General features: G+C 52.9%; 3 protein-coding genes across 3 annotated transcripts; 2 read left to right on the top strand and 1 right to left on the bottom strand.

Annotated features, from left to right (window-relative positions):
* Nucleotides 1-3,260: 3,260 nt before the first annotated feature.
* Nucleotides 3,261-7,678, top strand: LOC113981297 (olfactory receptor 14J1-like; the record flags this gene model as incomplete). Its single annotated transcript, XM_027708612.1, has 2 exons — nucleotides 3,261-4,043; nucleotides 7,655-7,678. Coding segments are annotated over 2 exons (807 nt in total), but the record flags the coding sequence as incomplete, so codon positions are not given.
* A 1,836-nt stretch (nucleotides 7,679-9,514) lies between these two features.
* LOC113981302 (olfactory receptor 14J1-like) lies at nucleotides 9,515-11,154 on the bottom strand (the record flags this gene model as incomplete). Its single annotated transcript, XM_027708618.1, is given in 4 exon segments — nucleotides 9,515-9,591; nucleotides 10,490-10,822; nucleotides 10,825-10,860; nucleotides 10,863-11,154. Coding segments are annotated over 4 exon segments (738 nt in total), but the record flags the coding sequence as incomplete, so codon positions are not given.
* Nucleotides 11,155-21,189: 10,035 nt separating this feature from the next.
* Nucleotides 21,190-21,886, top strand: LOC113981301 (olfactory receptor 14J1-like; the record flags this gene model as incomplete). The annotated part of the gene is given in 2 exon segments (XM_027708617.1): nucleotides 21,190-21,281; nucleotides 21,283-21,886. Coding segments are annotated over 2 exon segments (696 nt in total), but the record flags the coding sequence as incomplete, so codon positions are not given.
* Nucleotides 21,887-22,565: the final 679 nt, after the last annotated feature.

Here is a 22,565-nt window from a genome sequence, read left to right as displayed (position 1 = left end):
TGGGAATGTATGCTGGTTGCCATAGTAACCGACCGTAGCAATGGGAATGTATGATGGTTGCCATGGTAGCCAGCTGTAGCAATGGGAATGTATGATGGTTTCCTTGTTAACCGACCGTAGCAACGCGACTGTATGATGGTTGCCATGGTCACCAAGTGTAGCAGTGGGAAGTATGCTGTTTGCCACAGTAATTGACTGCAGCAATGGGAATGTATTATGGTTGCCATGGTAACCGACCGTAGCAATGACAATGTATTCTATTTGCCATGGTAACTGACCATAGTAATGGGACCGTATGCTGGTATTCATGGTAACTGTGATTTACCTGGACTATGATTGCGACATTTTCTTTTGCAAAAACATCAGTGAGTGCCCAGAGATCTCCCAAGATGGGCTTGAAAGGTCTCAAACACATGAGCACTAGAGAGGGGCTAAGGAGCTGTGGCCTCAATGGTGTGGAGACTGAGGACAACACAGGATAGCCCTGAGAGGTCCTGAAGGGAGGATTTAGACATGATGGTGGATCCTTTTGTCATAGCAGAAAAGAGCATGAGAAAGAAAGAATTAATGCCAAGTGCAGCTGAGGAGATCCAGAGTGGACATGAGAAAAAAGGAATTTCACTCCATGGAAAATGCTGTACTGCAACACATCACTCAGGAGGAGTCTGGATGAGCCCAAGGCTTTGTGTGTGCAGGAAGATCCAGGGAGGATGCAGAGATGTCAGTGCAGGAAGGTGCCAGCCAGGTGGGGCAGCCGGGGGGATGACGACAGCCTGCAGGGAAAGGGGCAGGACATGGACACCGTAGGACAGCCTGGGCTGGAGAGGAGAGAGGGATGGGGAGAAGCTGAAAGGCCCTGACAGAGCCACCTTCTGCAGACCTTTGGCCATGGCTGCTGTCTGTGCCCCTGATGCCAGGAGGAGACAAGTGGCCCTTGCAGCCCTGGGGCCTCATGGCCTCCTTGTCCCTGCTCAGCAGCCTGGCAGGTGCCACCCCATGGTCCTGCCCTTGGCATTGCACATCCCACATCCCAGTGCCCCAGGAAGAGCCCTAAGGAATGAGGCAGGGACAGGATGTGCCTTCCCAGGGGCTGGGGGTCAGGGCTTGGCCCTTTGGATTAAGGAAACAAGTCATGGTTTCTTCAGCATCAGAGCCCCCTTTCCCTTCCTTGTCCATCCTTGTCATCACTGTCTGCAGTTTTCTGCTCTAACCGGAACCTGAGGACACGTTCTCAGTTGTGTCCCTCAGTGAGACTCATTAGTACTACGAGAAACTTTAGTGTTTCAATCTCACTTTGACTTGTTGAAAAGTTGTTTGAACTTCCTCTCAGGGACTGAGTCTCATGTAAACAATGCCAAACCCCCCGAGGGTCATGAAATGCCTGGGGCTGTTGCTGTGCTGCTGAGCTGGGCCGGGCTCCTGGCACACAGAGCTTCAAAGAGACAGCTCTGCTGGTGAGCAGTTTCTCTGCACAGCCCAGCAGGGCTGAGGGCACTGCCTGCAGCCACCCAGGGGAGGGGAGTGAGGCAGGAAAAGGTTAAAGGGAATCAAGATTGGAAAGACATTGAGCTGAAACTTGAGTGGGGGAGAGATTTTCACAGCCTCTCCATGGTATGTCCGTGCATGCAGGACAATGTTGCTTGTGTGCCTGGAGGATTCTCCTGAAGCTGGCACATCCCACAGCCTGGAGGATCTTTTAGGAGGACTCCCACAGTTTCTCTGTTGCAGAGGAGCAGGAGGAGCTCCAGGGCAGGGCTTCCCTGTGGCACCATCAGAGGGACAGGGCAGGACGGATCCTTCCAGGGACAGCTGCAGGGTGTGAAGGGGGGCTGCAGCCAGGGGTGCCCAGGGCTGTCCTGCAGAGCAGGGTCCTGCAGCCCAGGGCTCTGTGTGGCAGGGAAGGAACTCTTTGCCTGCAGGATCAACCCTCAGCCTGCCCAGGGAGCTACGGATGGTGCTGTGGGGAGAAGCTGTGGGTGAAAGGGGGAAGCTGTGGTGGAGCAGGGTCCTGCTGCTTTGGAGAGTATTTTACATGATGCACCAGGGCTCCTCACAGCTCCAGTCTATGCCCAGGTCATTCCAGAGGGGACTTTTCCTGAGCACATTAGGGGCAGGGCTTTTGTGCTTGAGTCTCTGCTTTCCTGAATCTGTGCTTGCACATTTGCCTGGCTCAGCTTGGTGGGAATGGAAACTCAGCTGTGCAGGTTAGAGCAGGAGCATCTCTGCTGCCCTGGGCCCATTTGCTGCTGAGCAGGGCCTGAGGGGACTGTCCTGCCCTGGGGCTGTGTGGGAGGGGCTGTGCAGGGCTGGGAAGGGAAAGCCTTTCCTCAGGGCCCGGCTGTCTCTCTCCTTGCCTTGCTCAGGTGCTCCTGCTATTGCTGACAGGCTCTCTGGGAATGGCAGGTTGAGCTGCAGAGTCAGGCCCAGGCCCTGGGGCTCCTCCTGTGCAGGGCTGAGCACAGCAAGGAGGTTTCCCAGTTCTCTGTGTCCTGTGGGGCTCTGGGCTCTGGGAGCCTGGGAATGAGCCAACTGTCCCTGACTTTGGGAAAGGGGGGAGCCAATTTCTCTGCCATGGGTCCCTCTGCTCTCCAGGGGAACACAGGAGCGTAACTTTGAGCTGTGTCTCAGAAAGGTGCCAGTGCAGGGCAGCTGGCACAGGACAGAGGGACAGAGCAGCTCCCCTCACTCTGCACGAGGCCTCAGACAATCCTCCTGCCTCACAGGCCACTCTGTTCTCCCTGAGTGCAGCAGAATCTCTCCCTCTGCCTTCTGCCATCCCCCTGCCTGCACCCTGGCAGTGCTGTTGCTGACAAGCTGCTCTGCCTTAGGAGCAGATTCTTTGTCAAAGTTCACCCCCCAGGACCGGCCCTGCCCTCACTGTTCCCGTGCACTGACTGGGGGGAGCAGGGCTGACTGCCCAGTGTCCTGCAGGCCGAGGTCCTGCTCCTCACAGAGCACTTGGCCAGCAGCAATCAGGGCTCCAGCAACCAGGGTGAAGGAAGGTCACCTGGACATGGTCAAGGGGGAGGTGTTGAGGAGCAGGGCTGGGCCTCTGAGAAAGGGCTTTGCCTTTTCCCAGAGAAGTCTGCCCTGCAAAGTCACTGTCCTTTCCTCCTTGAACAGGTCCCCATGTCCAGAGGCAGCCAGTGTCCAACAGCAGCAGCTCCATGGCCCAGTTCCTCCTCCTGGCATTCACAGACAGGTGGGAGCTGCAGCTCCTGCACTTCTGACTCTTCCTGGGCATCTCCCTGGCTGCCCTCCTGGCCAACGGCCTCATCCTCAGTGCCGTAACCTGCGACCACCACCTGCACACCCCCATGGGCTTCTTCCTGCTCAACCTCTCCCTCACAGACCTGGGCTCCATCTGCACCACTGTCCCCAAAGCCATGCACAATTCCCTCCATAACACCACAACCATCTCCTACACAGGATGTGCTGCACAGGCCTTTTTCTTTCTGTTCTTCATCTCAGCAGAGTATTATCTCCTCACCATCATGTGCTACGACCGCTACGTTGCCATCTGCAAACCCCTGCACTACGAGACCCTCCTGGGCAGCAGAGCTTGTGCCCACATGGCAGCAGCTGCCTGGGCCGCTGGGTTTCTCAATGCTCTGCTGCACACAGCCAATATATTTTCCCTGCCCCTGTGCCAGGGCAATGCCCTGGGCCAGTTCTTCTGTGAAATCCCACACATCCTCAAGCTCTCCTGCTCACACTCAGGCTACCTCAGGGAAATTGGGCTCATTGGGGTTAGTGTCTGTTTAGCATTTGATTGTTTTGTTTTCATAGTTTTCTCCTATGTGCAGATCTTCAGGGCTGTGCTGAGGATCCCCTCTCAGCAGGGACGGCACAAAGCCTTATCCATGTGCCTTCCTCACCTGGCTGTGGTCTCCCTGTTTGTCAACACTGTCATGTTTGCCTACCTGAAGCCCCCCTCCATCTCCTCCCCATCCTTGGACCTGTTGGTGTCCGTTCTGTACTCAGTGGTGCCTCCATCACTGAACCCCCTCATCTACAGCCTCAGGAACCAGGAGCTCAAGAATGCCCTGAGAAAAATGATGACTGGATGCTTTTCGGGAGCAATAAAATGCCAGGTGTCTGGTGTGTAGCATTCAGAATGGAACTCACTAATGGCCCAGCCTTCCCGCTCAGGTTTTTCATGGAGGTCGTCGGGTTCTTCTTGCAATCATTTTCTCTGCGTTTATTTATTATTATGCACCTGCCTTCTAATTTCGTGTCTACCCACTGAATTTGACCCAGAGATGTAAAAATGATGAATTGTGCTCTCTCAGTATTTAAACAAAATAAAGGACTCTGCAGTGCCTCCTTTGTCCAAGACCCTTTTACTTAGATGTTCCTAAAGGACAGCACACTGCAGGACAAGGTGTATTTGCAAACGGGGAGGGGACAATAATCCCAGCCCAGCAGCACTGCCAGGGAGCAGCAGTGCTTGGTCTTTGCAGAGCTGCTCTCTTGCCACTTCCACACTGTCCTGCTGAGCCCCTTTCTTGCTGTAAGGCCTGAGTGCTCTCTGAGCACAGTCCTGTGGGCTGGAAGCCCTTGGAGCACAGGCAGGGACAGGCCCTGGGAACTTGGGAAGCAGAGCTGGACTCCCTTCCAGCATGTCCAGGATGCTGTGGGATCTTCTGAGGCCACTGCATGTACTGGGTCACTCCTTCTGTGACCTTGCTCCAGGGCTGGAACTCTCCTGCAGTGTCACCATGACACTCCTGCTCTCTGCTTTCCAGGTTTCACTTTTAGATCCAGTCTTCCCCTCCTGTTCACAGGGACATCCTGTGAGTGCTTCAGAGCTGCCATCCTGGGGCAGCTCCTGCCCAGCGTGGGCAGGCACAAGGTCTCTCCAGCTGCTCCTCTCACCTCCCCAGGGCCACTGTTTTCTGCAGCCTCCTCATCCTTGCCCAGCAAAACCCCCCTGGCAGAGTTGGACACAGCCCTTGTTCTACACCCTCCTCAGGCACCTGCCCAACCCCCTCAGCTCCAGCCTGATGGCCACAAACTTTCAGGGCAGGGAGGCACCAGGGAAAATGCTGAGGAAACCTTTCAGCTGCACTCAAATCCAATTGGAGGGGTTGGCCTCGAGGAAGAAATCCCTTCTCATTCTCCAGAACCACCAGGACAACCTGTGTTGTGTCCTGGGCACTCCTCTGCAAGTGTGGGCTATGGAAAAGGTTTTGGTGTCAGGGATATTGAGAATGCTGGGCAGTGTCACTGGGAGACCTCTCCCAAACACTGGGAAAGGCCAGAGCCATCCCAGAGCTTCCTGGGGCCTTGGCAAAGGCAGACATGGAAGCAGTCTGCAAAGAGGGCAGCAAGGAGGGTTGGCAGAGTTCCAGCTCAGGCTGGGAAGGGGATATGGGAAGTCCTCCTCCAGCCATTCCCAGGCATGGGAAGGACAAGGCAGGGATTGCAGAACCCCTGTGGGAGAAAATAGAAGAGGATCCTGTGTACCCAGGCTTTATCAAGGCCCTTGACATGGTCTCATGTGATCTCCTTGTGGCCAGACTGGTGAGATCTGGGCTGAAGAAGTGGAAGATGTGGTGGATGGGAAGTTGGCTGAATGTAGTGTCAAATAAAATCCATGGTACAAAGTCCTCTTGGCAGCAACTTCCTGATGAAATCCCTCAGTGACCAGCCCTTGAACACCACTATAGAACATCTTTATTAACTCTCTGTAAAATGTGACAAAATGGATTTTTAAGTCCTTTGTGGATGATTCCAAATTTCAGGGAGCCCTTGAGCAACCTGTCCTGGTTTAAAGACACATATTGGGGCGGAAACTCAAATAAAATGAACTCACTCCCCTTTTATTCTCCACCACTACAGGGAGACAAAATACAAGGAGGTATAAGTGAAAAAAATAACAGTTTACTAATGAGAAATATAGTAGCAATAAAAATATCAACAGAACAGTTCAAAGCAACATCAGAGAGAGAAATTGCCTCCTCTCTCCCCCCCGCCCCAACTCCCTTTTGTAAACAGATAAAAACAGGGATCAACACGTGCCTCCCTTCCCCCTTTTCCCCCTGAATGAACAAAGAACAAAAAACAAAACCAGGGGAAAGAGGGGCCAAAGCAAAATCTGGGAAACTCTCTGGTCTGAGATCAGTTGTGCTGCCCAAGAACACGCTGACTCCAGAGGTGTCCAAGTGGGGCAGAGCCGGCGACTCCGGTCCATGTGGCAGTGGGGGGGAGGCAGCGGCTCTACTTGATTCCATGGAGTTCTGGGGAGGCACAGTGGCCCCTTGGTTCCATGAGACTCTGATGTGGCTCAGGGTTCCTTTTGTTCCAAAGACACCCCTCATGGCACAATGGTCCCTTGGTTTGCTGGGATTCCACAGTGTCCCTGCATTCCTTTGGTTCCATGAGGCCCTGCAGTGTCATGGTGCCACTTGATTCCGTGACATTACCAAGAATCAGAAAGGCCCCTTGATTTAAGGCCAACTGCACATGGGGCTGCCTTGGGGGGAGTGTGGGCATCCAGACAAGGGAGTTGTCACCCCCCTGGACTCAGCCCTGGGGTCACCACATCTGGACTGGTCTGTCTGTCTGTGAGGTTCCCCATTCCGGAGAAATGAGGAAGAACTGGAGAGAGTCTAGAGGAGATCTGACAGAATGGAGCTTTTCTTGATGCTGGAAAGAAAAAGAAACTCGCAAAGTGCAGCTTGGAAGGTTCAGACTGAAGGTGGGGAAAAAGGAATGTTACTCAAAGTGGAACCTTATGGTGCCAGAGGTCACTAAGAGGGTGATGGCCTGGTTTTGTGTTCCAGGGAACAGCCAGAGCTGGTGCAGAGACATCAGGGAGGGTCTAGAAATGCTGCTGGGAGGGGGGTGGGAAAGCAGGAGGGGTGTGTGCAGCCTGCAAGGCCAGAGCAGCAGCAGGGCCAGGGCAGGACAGCCTGCAGGAGAGATGGCCAAGGGCTCTGGCAGGGCTGCAAGGCCCAAAGGCACCCAGGCCTTTGTCCCCTTGCCTCTGCCAGCTGCCTCTGCCACTCAGGCCACCACAAGCAACTTGCCTTGCAGGTTCTGCACTTGGTTTCTGCCTCGCCCCTCCCTCAGGAGCCTGGCAGGGGTTGCCCAGTTTTGGGCCTTTGTTGTTCCTCCCCCTCCCATCCCACTGCCCCCCAAACAGCCCTGAGCCAGCCGGGAGGGACAGGATCTTCTGGACCAGGGCCTGGGGCTCAGGTCTTGGCCTCTGTGCTCCACAAAACCAAGGCAGGCTTTGCTCAGCATTGCAGGGGCCTGCCCAGAGCCTTTGTCTGCCTGCACTCCTGGCCTCCAAGGATCTGCTCCAAGGAGTCCCTGGGGAGGCTTTGTCACTGCCTGCCCTCAGTGAGGCCCAGCAATGCTTCAAGGGACTTGGAGTTTGGCTTCTGACTTCTTGAGCAACTGCTTCAATCTTCTCTCAGTACCTCAGCATCATGGGCTGGGCTGCAAACACACCGTGGGGCTCATTAAAATGCAGAAATCCCTCAGGATCTCTTTGTCTTCCTTTAATTGTCTTCAAGGCAATTTCAAAACAAGTCTTCAAATTTTGTACTTTTTTTGTTTTAATTCAAGGATGGATATTTTTTAGTTCAGAGAAGAGGTGACAGAGGTGTTGTCCCAGTGATCTTGATGCTGAGTGTCTCCTCAGGAGATCCAGACTGACCCTGTATGATCAACCTCGCTCCTCACCCCCCAGCCTCACCAATTCTGACATGGTCCATCTTGGACTGACAGCTGATGCAGCTCCAAACACACTGTGGGACTCATTAAAACACTGAAAAACAAATTATTTCCCTTCCTTTAATTGTCTTTAAGTCTTCAAGACTTGAACAGCTAATTGGAGTTGTTTTGTAGTTTAGCTAAGGAGGGAGATTTTAAAGTGGACATCACGAAAAATATATATTTTTTGATGAAAGAGAATGATTTACAAAGAACCTTGGGATTCAAGAGGGTCAGGGCACAAAGGATTTGGATCCAAAGACAAGGGGGCAAAAGTAATTAGTAGTGCTTTATCATTGACCAGTTGAACAGTTATCAAGTGGTTCAATAGCATGTGCTACAATTTTAACAGTGACTGAATTGTAGATTCACAAGAACAACATTCCCACCTCAGTCAATTCACACCCACACCCAGGCAGAGATGTGTGGACACATCAATAGCTGGGTGTGGAAAGGTCCCTCTCCCAAATTCTCCTTGTTGTCAGGGAAACACTGCCCCAAATCCCTTTGTGTTTCCCAACAGACAAGGGTCACAGCTGGAGGAGTGTTTGCTGAGGGACATCAGAATTGTCCTGGGCATCAGTGAGGTTCTTTGGAGTGCTGCAAACTGGAGGGTTCCCGAGCTGCGAGAGGCTGCCAGAGGTGTCCCACTGAGGGGGAGGTGCTGGGGAGCTGGATGAAAATGAACAGCAATTTTCCTAAAGCAAAGAACCAAGCAGAAGAAAGCAAGGCCCCAGCAGCTTCAGAGCAAAGGTCCCCCCATCCCTCTGTCCCCTGTGGCCGCTGAGGCGGCAGCGCTGGCCCGAGGCGGTGCCGAGTCCCGGTGCAGCCGGGGCAGAGCGGCGGCTGCGCGAGCGGCAACCCCGGCGGTGAGTGCGGCAGCCCCGTGGCAGCGGCGGCTCCAGGCACAGACGCCGGCGGCAGCCGCTGTGGCGGCAGAGCAGCGACTCCGAGGCGCTGCAGGAGCGCTGGCTCCGCTTCCAGGTGCCGGCAGTGTTGGGAAGGCGGTGCCGGGCGGCTGCGGGGCAGCGCAGGCCAAAAGCGGCAGCGGCGGCAGCCTCGTGGCAGCGGCGGCTCCGGGCAGACACGGCCCCGCTCCAGCGCTGCCGCCTCAGCGGCGCTCAGGGGACGGCGCGGCGGCTCCGGGGGCAGCGGCCGGGGACTCCCTCTCGGGGCAGCCCCGGGCACCAAAGAGGACCAGGGCCCAGCCTGTTCTCAGCTTGGTTCTCTCGAGTTCTCCCGGCATCTGAGCACAGGATGGGATGGGGAAATTGAGCTAAACCACAACGGGACCTCATGGAACCAAGTGGCCATTGGGACACTGCAGGGCCTCCTGGAATCCAGGGGCTGGTGGGACACTGGGGAGCCTCTTGGAGCCAAGGGAAACTGGGATATGTTGGAACATTATGGAATCAAGGAGCCATTGTGACACTGAGAGGCCTCATGGAACCAAAGGAACCCTGAGAGTTTTTGGAACCTCATGGAATCAAGGGGCCATTTCTGGCAGGATGCTCTGCTCTGAATATATATAAGAAATGGTCAGAGAATGCAAACAATGCAAGCTCTCTGTGGTGAGTTCCTGCTGGTGCCAACGTGCTGTTTTTAATGTTGAATTATGCTAAACCCAAAATGGTTCATGGAACTTCAAACACACATCCTACTTTTGGATTGGACAGAGAAGCTGCTCCCTGGCCTGCAAATAGGTCTGGCAGTCAAACCCTTGGTAACTATAAAAGCCCCGTCCCACTTCCATGTGGCAACTTTGTCTAAGCCTTCCACCCCCCCAGCCTCAAGCCGTGACACATGGGCATGTCTTGTCCATGCAGTGCAAACTTGGACTCCTGAGCTGGTCATTTGATGTCCCTTCTTGGAGGGAAGAAGAAGCCCAATGGCCTGGGGTGAGAGGCCAGTGCTGGGAGCGGCACTGGCTGTGCCAGGGCACTGCTGGGTGCCCCCACCCTGAGCACTCCCACCCTTGTGCTGGTCACTGCTGTTTTCCTCTGCAGGGTGTTGTGTTGGGCACATCCTGGAGAGCAAACTGGAAAGCAGATTGAAGCTTTCAGGCCCTGGCCTGAGGAGATGGCCCTGCAGGATGGCAGTGCTGCTGCAGAGGTCAGCTCTGTGCCAGCAGTGCTGTGGCTGTCCCTGCCTGCAGTCCCTGGACAGTCCTGCAGCAGGACTGGGACCGACTGCCAGAGCACTGAGGCCTCCAACAACACAGGGCTCTGCAGGACAGTGTGGAAGGGAAAGAAGAAGAGGCCACGTAGGAGAAGGGCTGCTGCTCCCTGGCAGTGCTGCTCTGCTGGGACTCTTTTTTGGCCCAGCTCTGCACAGAGGCCCCGACCCTGCAGCTGCAGAGAAGTCAGAGAGGAAAGATGTCCGGCAAGAAGTCAATGTAGAGTTCTTTATTTGGTTTAAGCACACACTGAGTAAAATTCCCAATTTGTACAGCCTCTGGGCCAGGCTAGAAAGGCAAACATTGAATTGAAAATGGTGTTTATATATATATAAATATATATATGTACCTTTATATATATGTATTTATAGATATAAAGATTTTTTGGTGTGAACAAATTCTCACAAAAAAACCACCCCTACTAGGAGCAAAAAATAGAGAAGATATGGTGGGCCTTTATGGAAGCACATAACAGGATTGGCCTTTAATGAGGTACATACCATGCAGAAGAAGGAGAGTTTATTGTTTCTGAAAAACACCCAGTTATCAGTTTCCTCAGGGCATCCTTGATCTCCTGGTTCCTGAGGCTGTAGATGAGGCGGTTCAGTGATGGAGACACCACTGAGTACAGAACTGACAGAGCCAGATCCAGGGATGGGGAGGAGATGGAGGGGGGCTTCAGGTGGGCAAACGTGATAGTGCTGAGGAACAGAGAGACCACAGCCAGGTGAGGGAGGTACGTGGAAAAGGCTTTGTGCCGTCCCTGCTGATAGGGGATCCTCAGCACAGCCCTGAAGATCTGCACATAGGAGAAAACAATGAAAATGAAACAACCAAATATTAAACAGGCAGTAACCACAATAAGCCCAAGTTCTCTGAGGTAGCCTGAGTGTGAGCAGGAGAGCTTGAGGGTGTGTGGTATTCACAGAAGAACTGGCCCAGGGCATTGCCCTGGCACGGGGCAGGGAAAATGTATTGACTGTGTGCAGCAAAGAATAGAGAAAGCCAGTGGCCCAGGCAGCTGCTGCCATGTGGGCACAAGCTCTGCTGCCCAGGAGGGTCCCGTAGTGCAGGGGTTTGCAGATGGCAACGTAGCGGTCGTAGTACATGATGGTGAGGAGGGAAAACTCTGCTGTGATGAAGAAATAAAAGAAAAAGAGCTGTGCAGCACATCCCGCATAGGAGATGGTCCTAGTATTCCAGAGGGAACTGTGCATGGCTTTGGGGACAGTGGTGCAGATGCAGCCCAGGTCTGTGAGGGAGAGGGTGAGCAGGAAGGAGCCCATGGGGGTGTGCAGGTGGTGGTTGCAGGTTACGGCATTGAGGATGAGGCCGTTGGCCAGGAGGGCAACCAGAGAGATGCCCAGGAAGAGCCAGAAGTGCAGGAGCTGCAGCTCCCACCTGTCTGCGAATGCCAGGAGGAGGAACTGGGTGAGGAAGCTGCTGTTGGACATTTACTGTTCCTTAGCACAGGGTCTGTTCAGAAAGGGAAAGCCCAGGGAACAATTAAGACAGTCCCCTCTCAGCAAAGGCAGTGCAGTTTTCAGGGAAATCCCCTCCAAGTCAAAGCATTTCTTTTCTCTGGTTTGTGCTCTCTCAGGGTGCTGTGAGGAGCAGGAGCTCTGCCCATGTGCTGCCAAGGACTCAGCTTTGCTCTGCTGCAGTGCAGACATGGAGCTGGTTTGGGACAGCTCTCATGATCACAGGGGATGTCACATGGAACCCAGCTTTGATGGAAAATCTGAATTCCTGTACTGTTGTCTCAGAGCAATTTGGGCTGCAGGAGAAAGGCACAGTGTATCCTTCAAATAATTTTGACTGGTTGTTTTGGTTACAGTCATAACACCTGGGGATTGTTTTTTTAGAGACAAATTTTTCTGATGACAAATCTGAAGAGTGTTAAGACAGGACAGGCAGAAGGGCTGAGGTCTCCGCTGCTTATTGCAGAGCCAGGAGAGCTGCAGTGCCTCTCAGTCTGTTTCCCATCTGCCCTGCACTTTCCCTTGGGCTGCCTTGAAGATGACTTCACACACAGATTCATCTTTAAAAAGCCAATCAAGATCTGTGCTGAGAGCAGGGCAGCGCTGCTTGAAAGGGCAGCACTGGGAAGTGTCCCCTGTGCCAGCCCAGAGGTGCAGCTGTGCTGGACAGAGCAGGACAGTAGCCCTCCCACAGAGAAGCCAAGGGCTGGCACAGGAGAGTGCCCACCCCCAAGGGAAGGCTCAGCACTGCTCAGAATCCTGTGCTCATTTCTGAGACTGCCTGAAATATTCATCTCTGAGAGGAAAAGCATTTGAATTTCAGTGCAGCCTTCTGAACTGAGAGAACAATGTCTCTGCTACAATGCCTAAGGTGGAGACACCCATCAGGACTAATTCCTTTCCTCTAGCCCCTGTCTTTTCTGAGTTTTGCAAAAAAATCTCTATTCAGTTTGGTGTAGTGGTGTGGAGCTGTGAGCAGGTCTGACCCTGCAACAGGGAGACATGGAAAAGATCCTCCCTCAGCTGCCAGGTTTGCTCCTTGCCCACAGCCCTTCTGGCCCAGCCCTGGGAGCAGCTCCCCGGGCCGGCTGAGAGCTGCCCCTGGCAGGCAGCAGAGTCCCTGCCCAGCACAGCGCCCTGGGCTGCAGGACCCTGCTCTGCCCCACAGCCCTGGGCACCCCTGCCTGCACCCCCGGCTTCACAGCTCTTCCAAACGGCCCGAAAACAGCCCCCTGCTCCCCCATCCCATCAGCTGGGGCTGGGCCAACTTTAGGAGATGCCTCCAGGAGCTGCCCCTGCACTGCCCTGCAGCCACAGACTCACTGTGTGCAGCCCTGCCAAGATTCCTCCTGCAGGGAGCTCTCAGCCATCCTGCCAGTGCTGAGCCCCTTGAAGCTGTCTGTGCCCTGCTGGTGTCCCTGAGCTGTCCTGGCAGTGCCCTCAGCCCTGCTGGACTGTGCAGAGAAGCTGCTCACCAGCAGAGCTGTCTCTTTGAAGCTCTTCTTGCTTGCCAGGAGCTCCCTGTGTGCCAGGAGCCCGGCCCAGCTCAGCAGCACAGCAACAGCCCCAGGCAGCCCTTGCTCTGCCCCTCTGGGCTCCCTCCAGTTGTCCCTGGTGCTCCAGGGGAACCTGCTGGCACACAGTTGAAGGAAATCGTGATGTTCCTTCTCTCCACTGGGTACAGACACTTCTTTCAGCACTGTCATTTCTCCAAACAGACACAGAGTTAAGTCCAAGAGGCCCCTTTTCATGTCTCATCATTAGACAGGAAACCCAGACAGTGCCCAGGAGGGATCTCCTTCACCTCCCCTGAGGGAAAGGACTCAGCTGAGTCAACAGAGGTGTCTCCTTGTGGCTTTGCAGACCTGGGGCCACAAGGACACTCAGCTCCCTCCACAACGCCCATGGGCTGGGATTCCTACTGCCCCACTTCAGTGGGCACAAAACAGGCCCATGCAGGTGACTCCTTGTCCCAGCTGCCATGGGAATGAAGGAAGACCAAAGCCAGGAGTGACCTGCTGGGATACAAAGCCCTGGTTCCTTCCGAGGGGCCAGAGGTGACCGAGATTCCTGCTGGGCCATGCAGGCTCCAATGGAGCATTTCCTAGGGACAGGGCAGCAGCTGTGGGATCTTCTTGGAGGTTGCTGGGACTTTGCTTTGGCCAACTTCAGTGGCAGAAGGGGCCCACATGTAAGACAGGGGAACCTGTCACTCTTCCTTCTGTCCAGGGTAGCCCATAGAGGTGCTCAGGTGACCAAATGGAGTCAGGTGGCACAGGGAGAGAGGTCTCTCTCCTGTTCTTTATCAGGGTATTTTCTACATGTCCTCAGAGTACAATGGCAGTTGTCTCCTGGACATCCCTTCACTGCTGAACCTAATTCAGGGCAGTTGAGCCTGGATTGAACAGCCAAAGAGGGGGTTGTAGTGCCAGGGGAGGTGCCAGGGCTCTGCAGCACAAGTGCAGCAGCTGCCATGGACAGCACAGGGCCTGGACAGGAAGCCTGTCCCCATTCCCAGCAGTTGTGGGACAGGCACCACCCAGGGCTTCTCAGACACATTGGGTGCCTTTGGGGCAGTGAGTGAATCCCAGCCCTGCAGGGACACAAAGGCTGTCCCTTCTCTGCCCAGCCAAGGCCGGGCCAGGTACGAGTCCAAAGCACATCAGCCCAGGTTGTCCACACTTGTTTCCTCCCTCTGCTGGCTCTTGTCTCCCCCAGCATTTCAGCAGCATGTGTTGATCTCCTCTGGGATCAGGCCTGTGATTTTCCCCCTGGGCCTGAGTGCCAGCACGTCCACCCCCAAGGCCATTGTCAGCAAAGCCTCTGCACACCCCAGCTCTCGGGGCTTTCAGAGCAGCTTTCCCCACTGCAAGTCTGTTCTTACTCCCAGGGTACCACTGAGGGGCTGCAGCCAGACAGACCCCAATGCCTTGCATGTGGGGCACAGGCAGGAGGAGCTGCAGCCCCAAGTCTCTCTTCATTCCACTTGCAGGCAATAACAGCCCAGGCCTGCTGAGACAGTTCCCAGGTTGCAGGGCTGTGATGGGTTGGGAGGGAAGGCCAAGGAGACACAGGAGAGAAAGAGCAGGAGAGAGGTGTCCTCAGCAGGAAGGAGCTTCTTGGACCTGTGGAGCTGCTCTAGGGTATGAACAAATTGGGTGAACTTTAGTGGGTAGGGGTCAGAGGAGAGACTGGTTTGGGTGACATTGTGGAGTGAGACAAAGAGCGCATTCAAATTGGCTTTGATAACCCTGGAATTCACTGGAAAGGCACCACGACAGGATGCAAAAAGTCCCAGAGGTTTGTGCAGGGTCTTGGTCAAAACATCCCTTGGGACAGAGACCTTTAGAGCATAGTTGCCCGGTTGGTGGACAACAGGGAGGCTCATCTGCATCTGCTTCTGTCCAAGAGGAACCAAGAGGTTACCACAGAAACTGACCATAGCAATAGGAATGTCTGCTGGTTGCCATGGTAACTAACTATAGGAATAGGAATGTATGATGGTTGTCATGGTAACCGACCGTAGCAACAGGAATGTATGCTGGTTGCCATTATAACTGCCCATAGCAATGGAAATGTCTAATGGTTGCCATGGTGACTGACTGTAACAACGGAAATGTTTGCTGGTTGCCATGGTAACCGACCATAGCAATGGGAATGTATGATGGTTGCCATGGTAACTGACCATGGGACCAGCAATGTATGATGGTTGCCATGGTATTTGACTGTACCAGTGAGAGGTATGATGGTTCCCATGGTAACTGATAGTAGTAATGAGAATGTATGATGGTTGCCATGGTAACCGACTGTGCCAGTGGGAAGTATGATGTTTCCTGTGGTAACTGACCTTAGCAACGGGAATGTATCCTGTTTTCCACGGTAACTGCGTGTAGCAACGGGAATGTATGCTGGTCGCCATGGTAACTGACCATAGGAATGTGACTTTATGATGATTGCCATGGTAACAAACCGTAACAATGGAAATGTGTGATGGTTGCCATGGTGACTGTAGCAATGGGAATGATTGATGCTTGCCGTAGTAACTGACCATAGCAGTGGGAATGTATGATGGTTGCCATGGTAACCGACTGTAGCAAAGGATTATATGATGGTTGCCATGGTAACTGACTGTAGCAATTTGAATGTATGATGGTTGTCATAGTAACTGACCATCGAAGTGGGAATGTATGCTGGTTACAATGGCAAATGACCGTAGCAGTGAGTAGTATGATGGTTACCATGGTAACTGACTGTGAAACAGGATTGTATGCTAGTTGCCATGGTAACCAACTCTAGCAATGGGAATTTTTGCTGGTTGCCATGGCAAACGACCATAGCAGTAAGAATGTATGATGGTTTCCATGGTATCTGACCCCAGCAACTGAAATGTGTGATGGTTGCCATGGTAACTGACTGTAGAAAGAAAAAGGTATGCTCGTTGCCATGGTAACTGACCATAGCAATGGGACTGTAAGACGATTGCCATGGTTAACTGAGTGCAGTAATGAGAATGTATGATGGTTCCTATGGTAACCGACTGTACCAGTGGGAAGTATTATGGTTCCTGTGGTAACTGACCGTAGCAATGGAAATGTATGCTGGTTGCCATGGTAACGAACCATAGCAATAAGAATGTATGATGGTTGCCGTGGTAACTGAGCAGAGCGACTGGAATGTGTGATGGTTGCCATGGTAACTGACTGTAGCTACTGGAGTTATGATGGTTGCCATGGTAACCGACTGTAGCAAGGGGAATGTGTGAGGGTGCCATGGTAACTGACTAAAACAATGGGAAATGTGTGATAGTTGCCATGGTAACAAACCATGGCATAAAGAATGTATGATGGTTGCCATGCTAAGTGACCCTAGCAAGTGGAATGAATGATGGTTGCCATGGTAACCGACCGTAACAGTGGAAATATATATGGTGGTTACCATGGTAACTGACAGTAGCAACAGGAATGTATGATGATTGCCTTGGTAACTGACCATAGCAATGGGACTTTATGATGATTGCCATGGTAACTGACTGTAGCAATGGGAATGTATGGTAGTTGCCTTGGTAACCGACTGTAGGAATTGAAATGTATGATGGTTTCCATGGTAACCGACCGTAGGAATTGGATTGTATGCTGGTTGCCATAGTGACCAACCATAGCAACGCGACTGTATGATGGTTACCATGGTAACTGATAGTAGCAATGGGACTGTATGATGGTTGTCAGGGTAACTGACCATAGAAATGGCAATGTATGATGTTTATTAGTGTAACTGACAGTGGGAATGGGAATGTATGATGATTGCCATGGTAACTAACTGTAGCAACGGGAATATATGCTGGTTGCCATTGGTAACTGAGTGTGCTTATGGGAAGTATGATGTTTGCCATGGTAAGTGACCGTAGAAATGGGAATGTCTGGTGGTTTGTCATCGGTAATGGACTGTACCAGTGGGAAGTATGATGGTTACCATGGTAACTGACTGTAGCAATGGGAATGTATGCTGGTTGCCATGGTAACCGCCCATACAATGGAAATGTATGCTGGTTGCCATGGTAACTGACCATAGCAATGGCAATGTGTGATGGTTGCCATGGTACCTGTGTGTAGCAATGGGAATGTAGGATGTTTGTCATGGTAACTGACCGTAGAAACAGGAATGTATGATGGTTGCCATGGTAATTGACTGTAGGAACGGGAATGTGTGACAGTTACCATGGTAACCGATTGTACCAGTGTGAAGTATGATGGTTGCTGTAGTACCTGACCGTAGAAATGGGAATGTATGATGGTTGCCAAGGTAACTGACTATACCAATGGCAATATATGATGGTTGTCTTGGTAACTGACCATGGCAATGAGAATGTATGCTGGTTGCCATGGTAACCAAGCATACCAGTGGGAATGTATGATGGTTGCCACGGTAACTGACTGTAGCAATGGGAATGTATGGTAGTTGCTGTGGTAACTGACCGTGGCAATGAGAATATATGCTGTTTGCCATGCTAACTGACCATAGCAGTGGGAATGTATGATGGTTGCCATGCTAACTGACCGTATCAACGCGACTATATGATGGTTGCCATGGTAGTTCATCGTAGCAATGGGAATGTCTGATGGTTGCCATGGTCACTGACCGTAGTGACAGGAATGTATGATGTTTGCCACGGTAACCAACTGTAGCAATGTTAATGTGTGATGGTTGCCATGGTCCTGAGCATAGAAACTGGAATGTATGCTGGTTGCCATGGTAACTGACTGTACCAGTGGGAAGTATTATGGTTGCCATGGTAACTGACCGTAGCAATGACAATGTATTATGGTTGCCATGGCCATTGAGCATAGCAATTGGAATGTATGCTAGTTGCCACAGTAAATGACTGTAGCAATGGGAATGTATTATGGTTGCCATGGTAACCGACCATAGCAATGACAATGTATTATGGTTGCCACGGTAACTGACTGTGGCAATGGGAATGTATTCTATTTGCCATGGTAACTGACCATAGCAATGAGAATGCATGCTGGTTGTCATGGCAACTGTGATTTCCTTAGACTATGAGCACAACATTTTCATCTGCAAAAACATTAGTGAGTGCCCAAAGATCGCACAAGATGGGGCTTAAACATCTCAAGCACATGAGCACTAGAGAGGGGCTAAGGAGCTGTGACCTCAATGGTGTGGAGACTGAGGACAGTACAGGACAGCCCTGAGAGGGCTTGAAGGGAGGATTTAGAGATGGTGGATCCTTTTGTCATAGCAGAAAAGAGCATGAGAAAGAAAGAATTAATGCCAAGTGCAGCTGGGGAGGCCCTGAGTGGACATGAGGAAAAAGGAATTTCACTCCATGGAAAACGCTGTGCTGCAACACGTCACTCAGGAGTAGTCTGGATGAGCCCAAGGCTTTGTGTGTGCAGGAAGAGCCAGGGAGGGCGCAGAGATGTCAGTGCAGGAAGGTGCCAGCCAGGTGGGGCAGCCAGGGGGACGACGACAGCCTGCAGGGAAAGGAGCAGGGCATGGACACCGTAGCACAGCCTGGGCTGGAGAGGAGAGAGGGATGGGGAGAAGCTGAAAGACCCTGACAGAGGCACCTTCTGCAGGCCTTTGGCCATGGCTGCTGTCTGTGCCCCTGATGCCAGGAGGAGACAAGTGGCCCTTGCAGCCCTGGGGCCTCATGACCTCCTTGTCCCTGCTCAGCAGCCTGGCAGGTGCCACCCCATGGTCCTGCCCTTGGCCTTGCACATCCCACATCCCAGTGCCCCAGGAAGAGCCCTGAGGACTGAGGCAGGGACAGGATGTCCCTTCCCAGGGGCTGGGGGTCCGGGCTTGGCCTGTTGGATTAAGGAAACAAGTCAATGTTTATTCAGCATTAGAGCCACCTTTCCCTTCCTTGTCCATCTTTGTCATCACTGTCTGCAGTTTTCTGCTCTAACTGGAACTTAGGGACACTTTCACAGTGGTGTCCCTCAGTGGGACCCATTAACAGTATGAGAAACTTCAGTATTTCAAACTCATTTTGACTTCTTGAGAAGTTTTTTGAATTTACTCTCAGGGACTGAGTCTCATGTAAACAACATCAAACCCCCCTGAGGGTCATGAAATGCCTGGGGCAGTTGCTGTGCTGCTGAGCTGGGCCGGGCTCCTGGCACACAGGGAGCTCCTGGCAACCAAGAAGAGCTTCAAAGAGACAGCTCTGCTGGTGAGCAGCTCCTCTGCACAGCCCAGCAGGGCTGAGGGCACTGCCTGCAGCACCCAGGCCACAAAAACAAGGCAGAGAGAGATTACACACAGCCTGGGCTGTGAGGGAATTTGAGAGGAAGATCCACTGGAGGAGGAATCTTTCCAGGCTTCCTCACGGTAAGTCACCATGAAGGGCAATGTGTCTGCAGTTGGTGCAAAGATCTCCTAACGCTGGCACATCCCACTCCCTGCTGCACCATCCCAGGCACAGCCCAGCAGGGTTCCCTTCTCCCAGGGATGGCTGCAGGGCTGTGAAGCCGGACTGTGCCACCCAGGCTGCCCCAAGCTGTCCTGCAGAGCAGGGTCCTGCAGCCCAGGGCTGTGCCGGGGCAGGAGCTCTGCCACTGCCAGGGGCAGCTCTCAACCGGGCTGGGGAGCTCCCTTAGGGCTGGGCAGAGGCTGGGGGTGGAAAGAGCAAAGCCTGGCAGGGCAGGGCACGTTTCTTCTGCTATTGAGGGAGAGTTTCATGGGTCAGGGCTGCTCACAGAACCAGAGCACCCCAGGATATTTTCCAAGGGATACTTCAAGGGGAAGGTCCAAGGAGGGATTTCTCTCAAGCTCTCAAGCCACATGCCTGGTGATTTGAGATCCAGAGGGAATTCTGAGGAGCTGCCCAGGGCTGAGAACAACTTGCTGGCACTGTTGGTGTCTGGGAGGTGGCACAGCTGGCTCAGGGTGACGCTGCCCTGAGTGTCCAGTGGGCTCTGCCTTGGCCTCTCCCAACTGGACCCTCCCTGTGCATTTCCTTGGTTCTCAGCTTGCCCGTGGTCCTGAGGTTGTTCCCTCCTTCTCTCAGTCAGGCTCATGCTGTTCAAGCTACACAGTCCAACAGTAATCCTGAGATTCTCCTATGGCAGGTGTGTCCCTGGGAATGAGACATTCCAACTGTATGGGCAGTGAAGTCTGTGGGCCTGGGTAAGGAGCTCTTTTTCCCTCAATCAGACCCCAATATTAGGACACTTGGCTCTTTTCTGAGGTGTCCTTCCAAGCTGGGAGCTGCCCTCGAGAATGCAAATCATCCTCCCAGCACAGCTGTTCTCTGAAAGCCCCAGTGGAGAGGGGCAGAGATGCTGTGCCCATGCCAGGAGATGCTGTTGGGTTGGGGAGATGAGCCATGGGTGTCCTTGGCTCCAAGTGGGGTACTGAGCCCTTGAGACAGGCTGAGACCTTGAGGGGTCTGGGATGGATCCCTCTGTTCTCAACAGTGTCTGGTGGCTTTTCAGACCAAACTGGGAGTGTGATCAATGTCCATCTCAGGAAGGAGCAAAGCCAGGGCAGTTGGGAACAAGTGGGACAGACCAGACAGAAAGAGCGGGACAGACCAGCTCCCCTCACTCTGCACTAAGCCCCAGACAATCCTCCTGCCTGGCAGGACCTACTCTGTTCTCCCTGAGTGCATCAGAAGTGCTGAGGGGTTCTGACATCCAGGAACACTCCTCAAGAGAGATGAGGGGAGTCTAAAAAAAACAAACTCAAACTTCTGAAACTGCCTTCTGCTCTCTTGGTTCTTCTGGGAGTGTAGATGCTGACAGGCTCTTTTGCAGTGGGAGCAGTTTCATCTGACACAGCTGAACACCAGTACAGGCCTCTGTGCCCACCATGCCCATGATCCCACCGGTGCAGAGCAGGGCTGAACCCTCACAGCCAGTGGGCAGAGGGTCTGCTCCTCATGGAAGATGTAGTGAGCGCCAAGCAGGGCTCCACCCCTGGAGCTGAAGGAGAGACTCCTAGTAAAGGAAACCAGGAGGGGGAATGTAGCAGGGAGGGGGGTATTGGGAAATGGCTTTGGTTTTTCTCAGGAAATTCTTTGCTAACATATCACTGATATTTTCTCCCTGGATAGTGCCCAACACCAAGAGGCAGAAAATGCCAAACAGCAGCTCCGTCACCCAGTTCCTCCTCCTGGCATTTGCAGACAGGCGGGAGCTGCAGCTCCTGCACTTCTGGCTCTTCCTGGGCATCTCTCTGGCTGCCCTCCTGGCCAACGGCCTCATCCTCAGCGCCATAGCCTGTGACCACCACCTGCACACCCCCATGGGCTTCTTCCTGCTCAACCTCTCCCTCACAGACCTGGGCTGCATCTGCACCACTGTCCCCAAAGCCATGCACAATTCCCTCTGGAACAACACAACCATCTCCTATATGGGATGTGGTGCACAGCTTTCTTTTTGTCTTCTTCCTTGGAGCAGAGTTTTCCCTCCTCACCATCATGTGCTACGACCGCTACGTTGCCATCTGCAAACCCCTGCACTACAGGACCCTCCTGGGCAGCAGAGCTTGTGCCCACATGGCAGCAGCTGCCTGGGCCACTGGCTTTCTCAATGCTCTGCTGCATACAGCCAATACATTTTCCCTGCCCCTGTGCCAGGGCAATGCCCTGGGCCAGTTCTTCTGTGAAATCCCACACATCCTCAAGCTCTCCTGCTCACACTCAGGCTACCGCAGGGAAATCGGGCTCATTGGGGTTAGTGTCTGTTTAGTGTTTAGTTGTTTCATTTTCATTGTTTTCTCCTATGTGCAGATCTTCAGGGCTGTGCTGAGGATCCCCTCTCAGCAGGGACGGCACAAAGCCTTTTCCACCTGCCTCCCTCACCTGGCCGTGGTCTCTATTATTATCAGCACCTCATTCTTTGCCTACCTGAAACCCCCCTCCATCTCCTCCCCATCCCTGGACCTTGTGGTGTCAGTTCTGTACTCAGTGGTTCCTCCATCACTGAACCCCTTCATCTACAGCCTGAGGAACCAGGAGCTCAAGGATGCCCTGAGGAAACTGATAAGTGGTTTTTTTTAGAAGCAATAAACTCTCCTTCTTCTGCATGTTATGTACCTCATTAAAGGCCAATCCTGTTATGGACTTCATTAAAGGCCCACCATATCTTCTCTATTTTTTGCTCCTGTTAGGAATGTTATTGTGAGAATTTGTTCTTACCTAAACATCTTTATATATATAAATATAGATGTATAAAAAATATACATTTATATATGTATAAACACCATTTTCAATTCAGTGTTGGCCTTCCTAGCCTGGCCCAGAGGCTGTACAAATTGGGAATTGTACTCACTGTCTGCTTCAACTCAATAAAGAACTCTGCATTGACTTGTTTGCCTGACATCTTTCCTCTCTGACTTCTCTGCAGCTGCAGGGTAGGTGCCTCTGTGCAGAGCTGGGCCAAAAAAGAGTCCCAGCAGAGCAGCACTGCCAGGGAGCAGCAGCCCTTCTCCTGCATGGCCTCCTCTTCCTTCCCTTCCACACTGTCCTGCAGAGCCCTGTGTTGTTGGAGGTCTCAGTGCTCTGGCAGTTGGTCCCAGTCCTGCTGCAGGACTGTCCAGGGACTGCAGGCAGGGACAGCCACGGGCACTGCTGGCACAGAGCTGACCTCTGCAGCAGCACTGCCATCCTGCAGGGCCATCTCCTCAGGCCAGGGCCTGAAAGCTTCCATCTG

The sequence above is a fragment of the Neopelma chrysocephalum genome, unplaced genomic scaffold (genome assembly GCF_003984885.1).
Source record: "Neopelma chrysocephalum unplaced genomic scaffold, ASM398488v2 Primary Assembly neopelma1_96429, whole genome shotgun sequence".
Lineage (NCBI taxonomy): Eukaryota > Metazoa > Chordata > Aves > Passeriformes > Pipridae > Neopelma > Neopelma chrysocephalum.
Note: the sequence above shows the minus strand (reverse complement) of the source record. Positions and strands in the feature narration are given on the sequence as shown.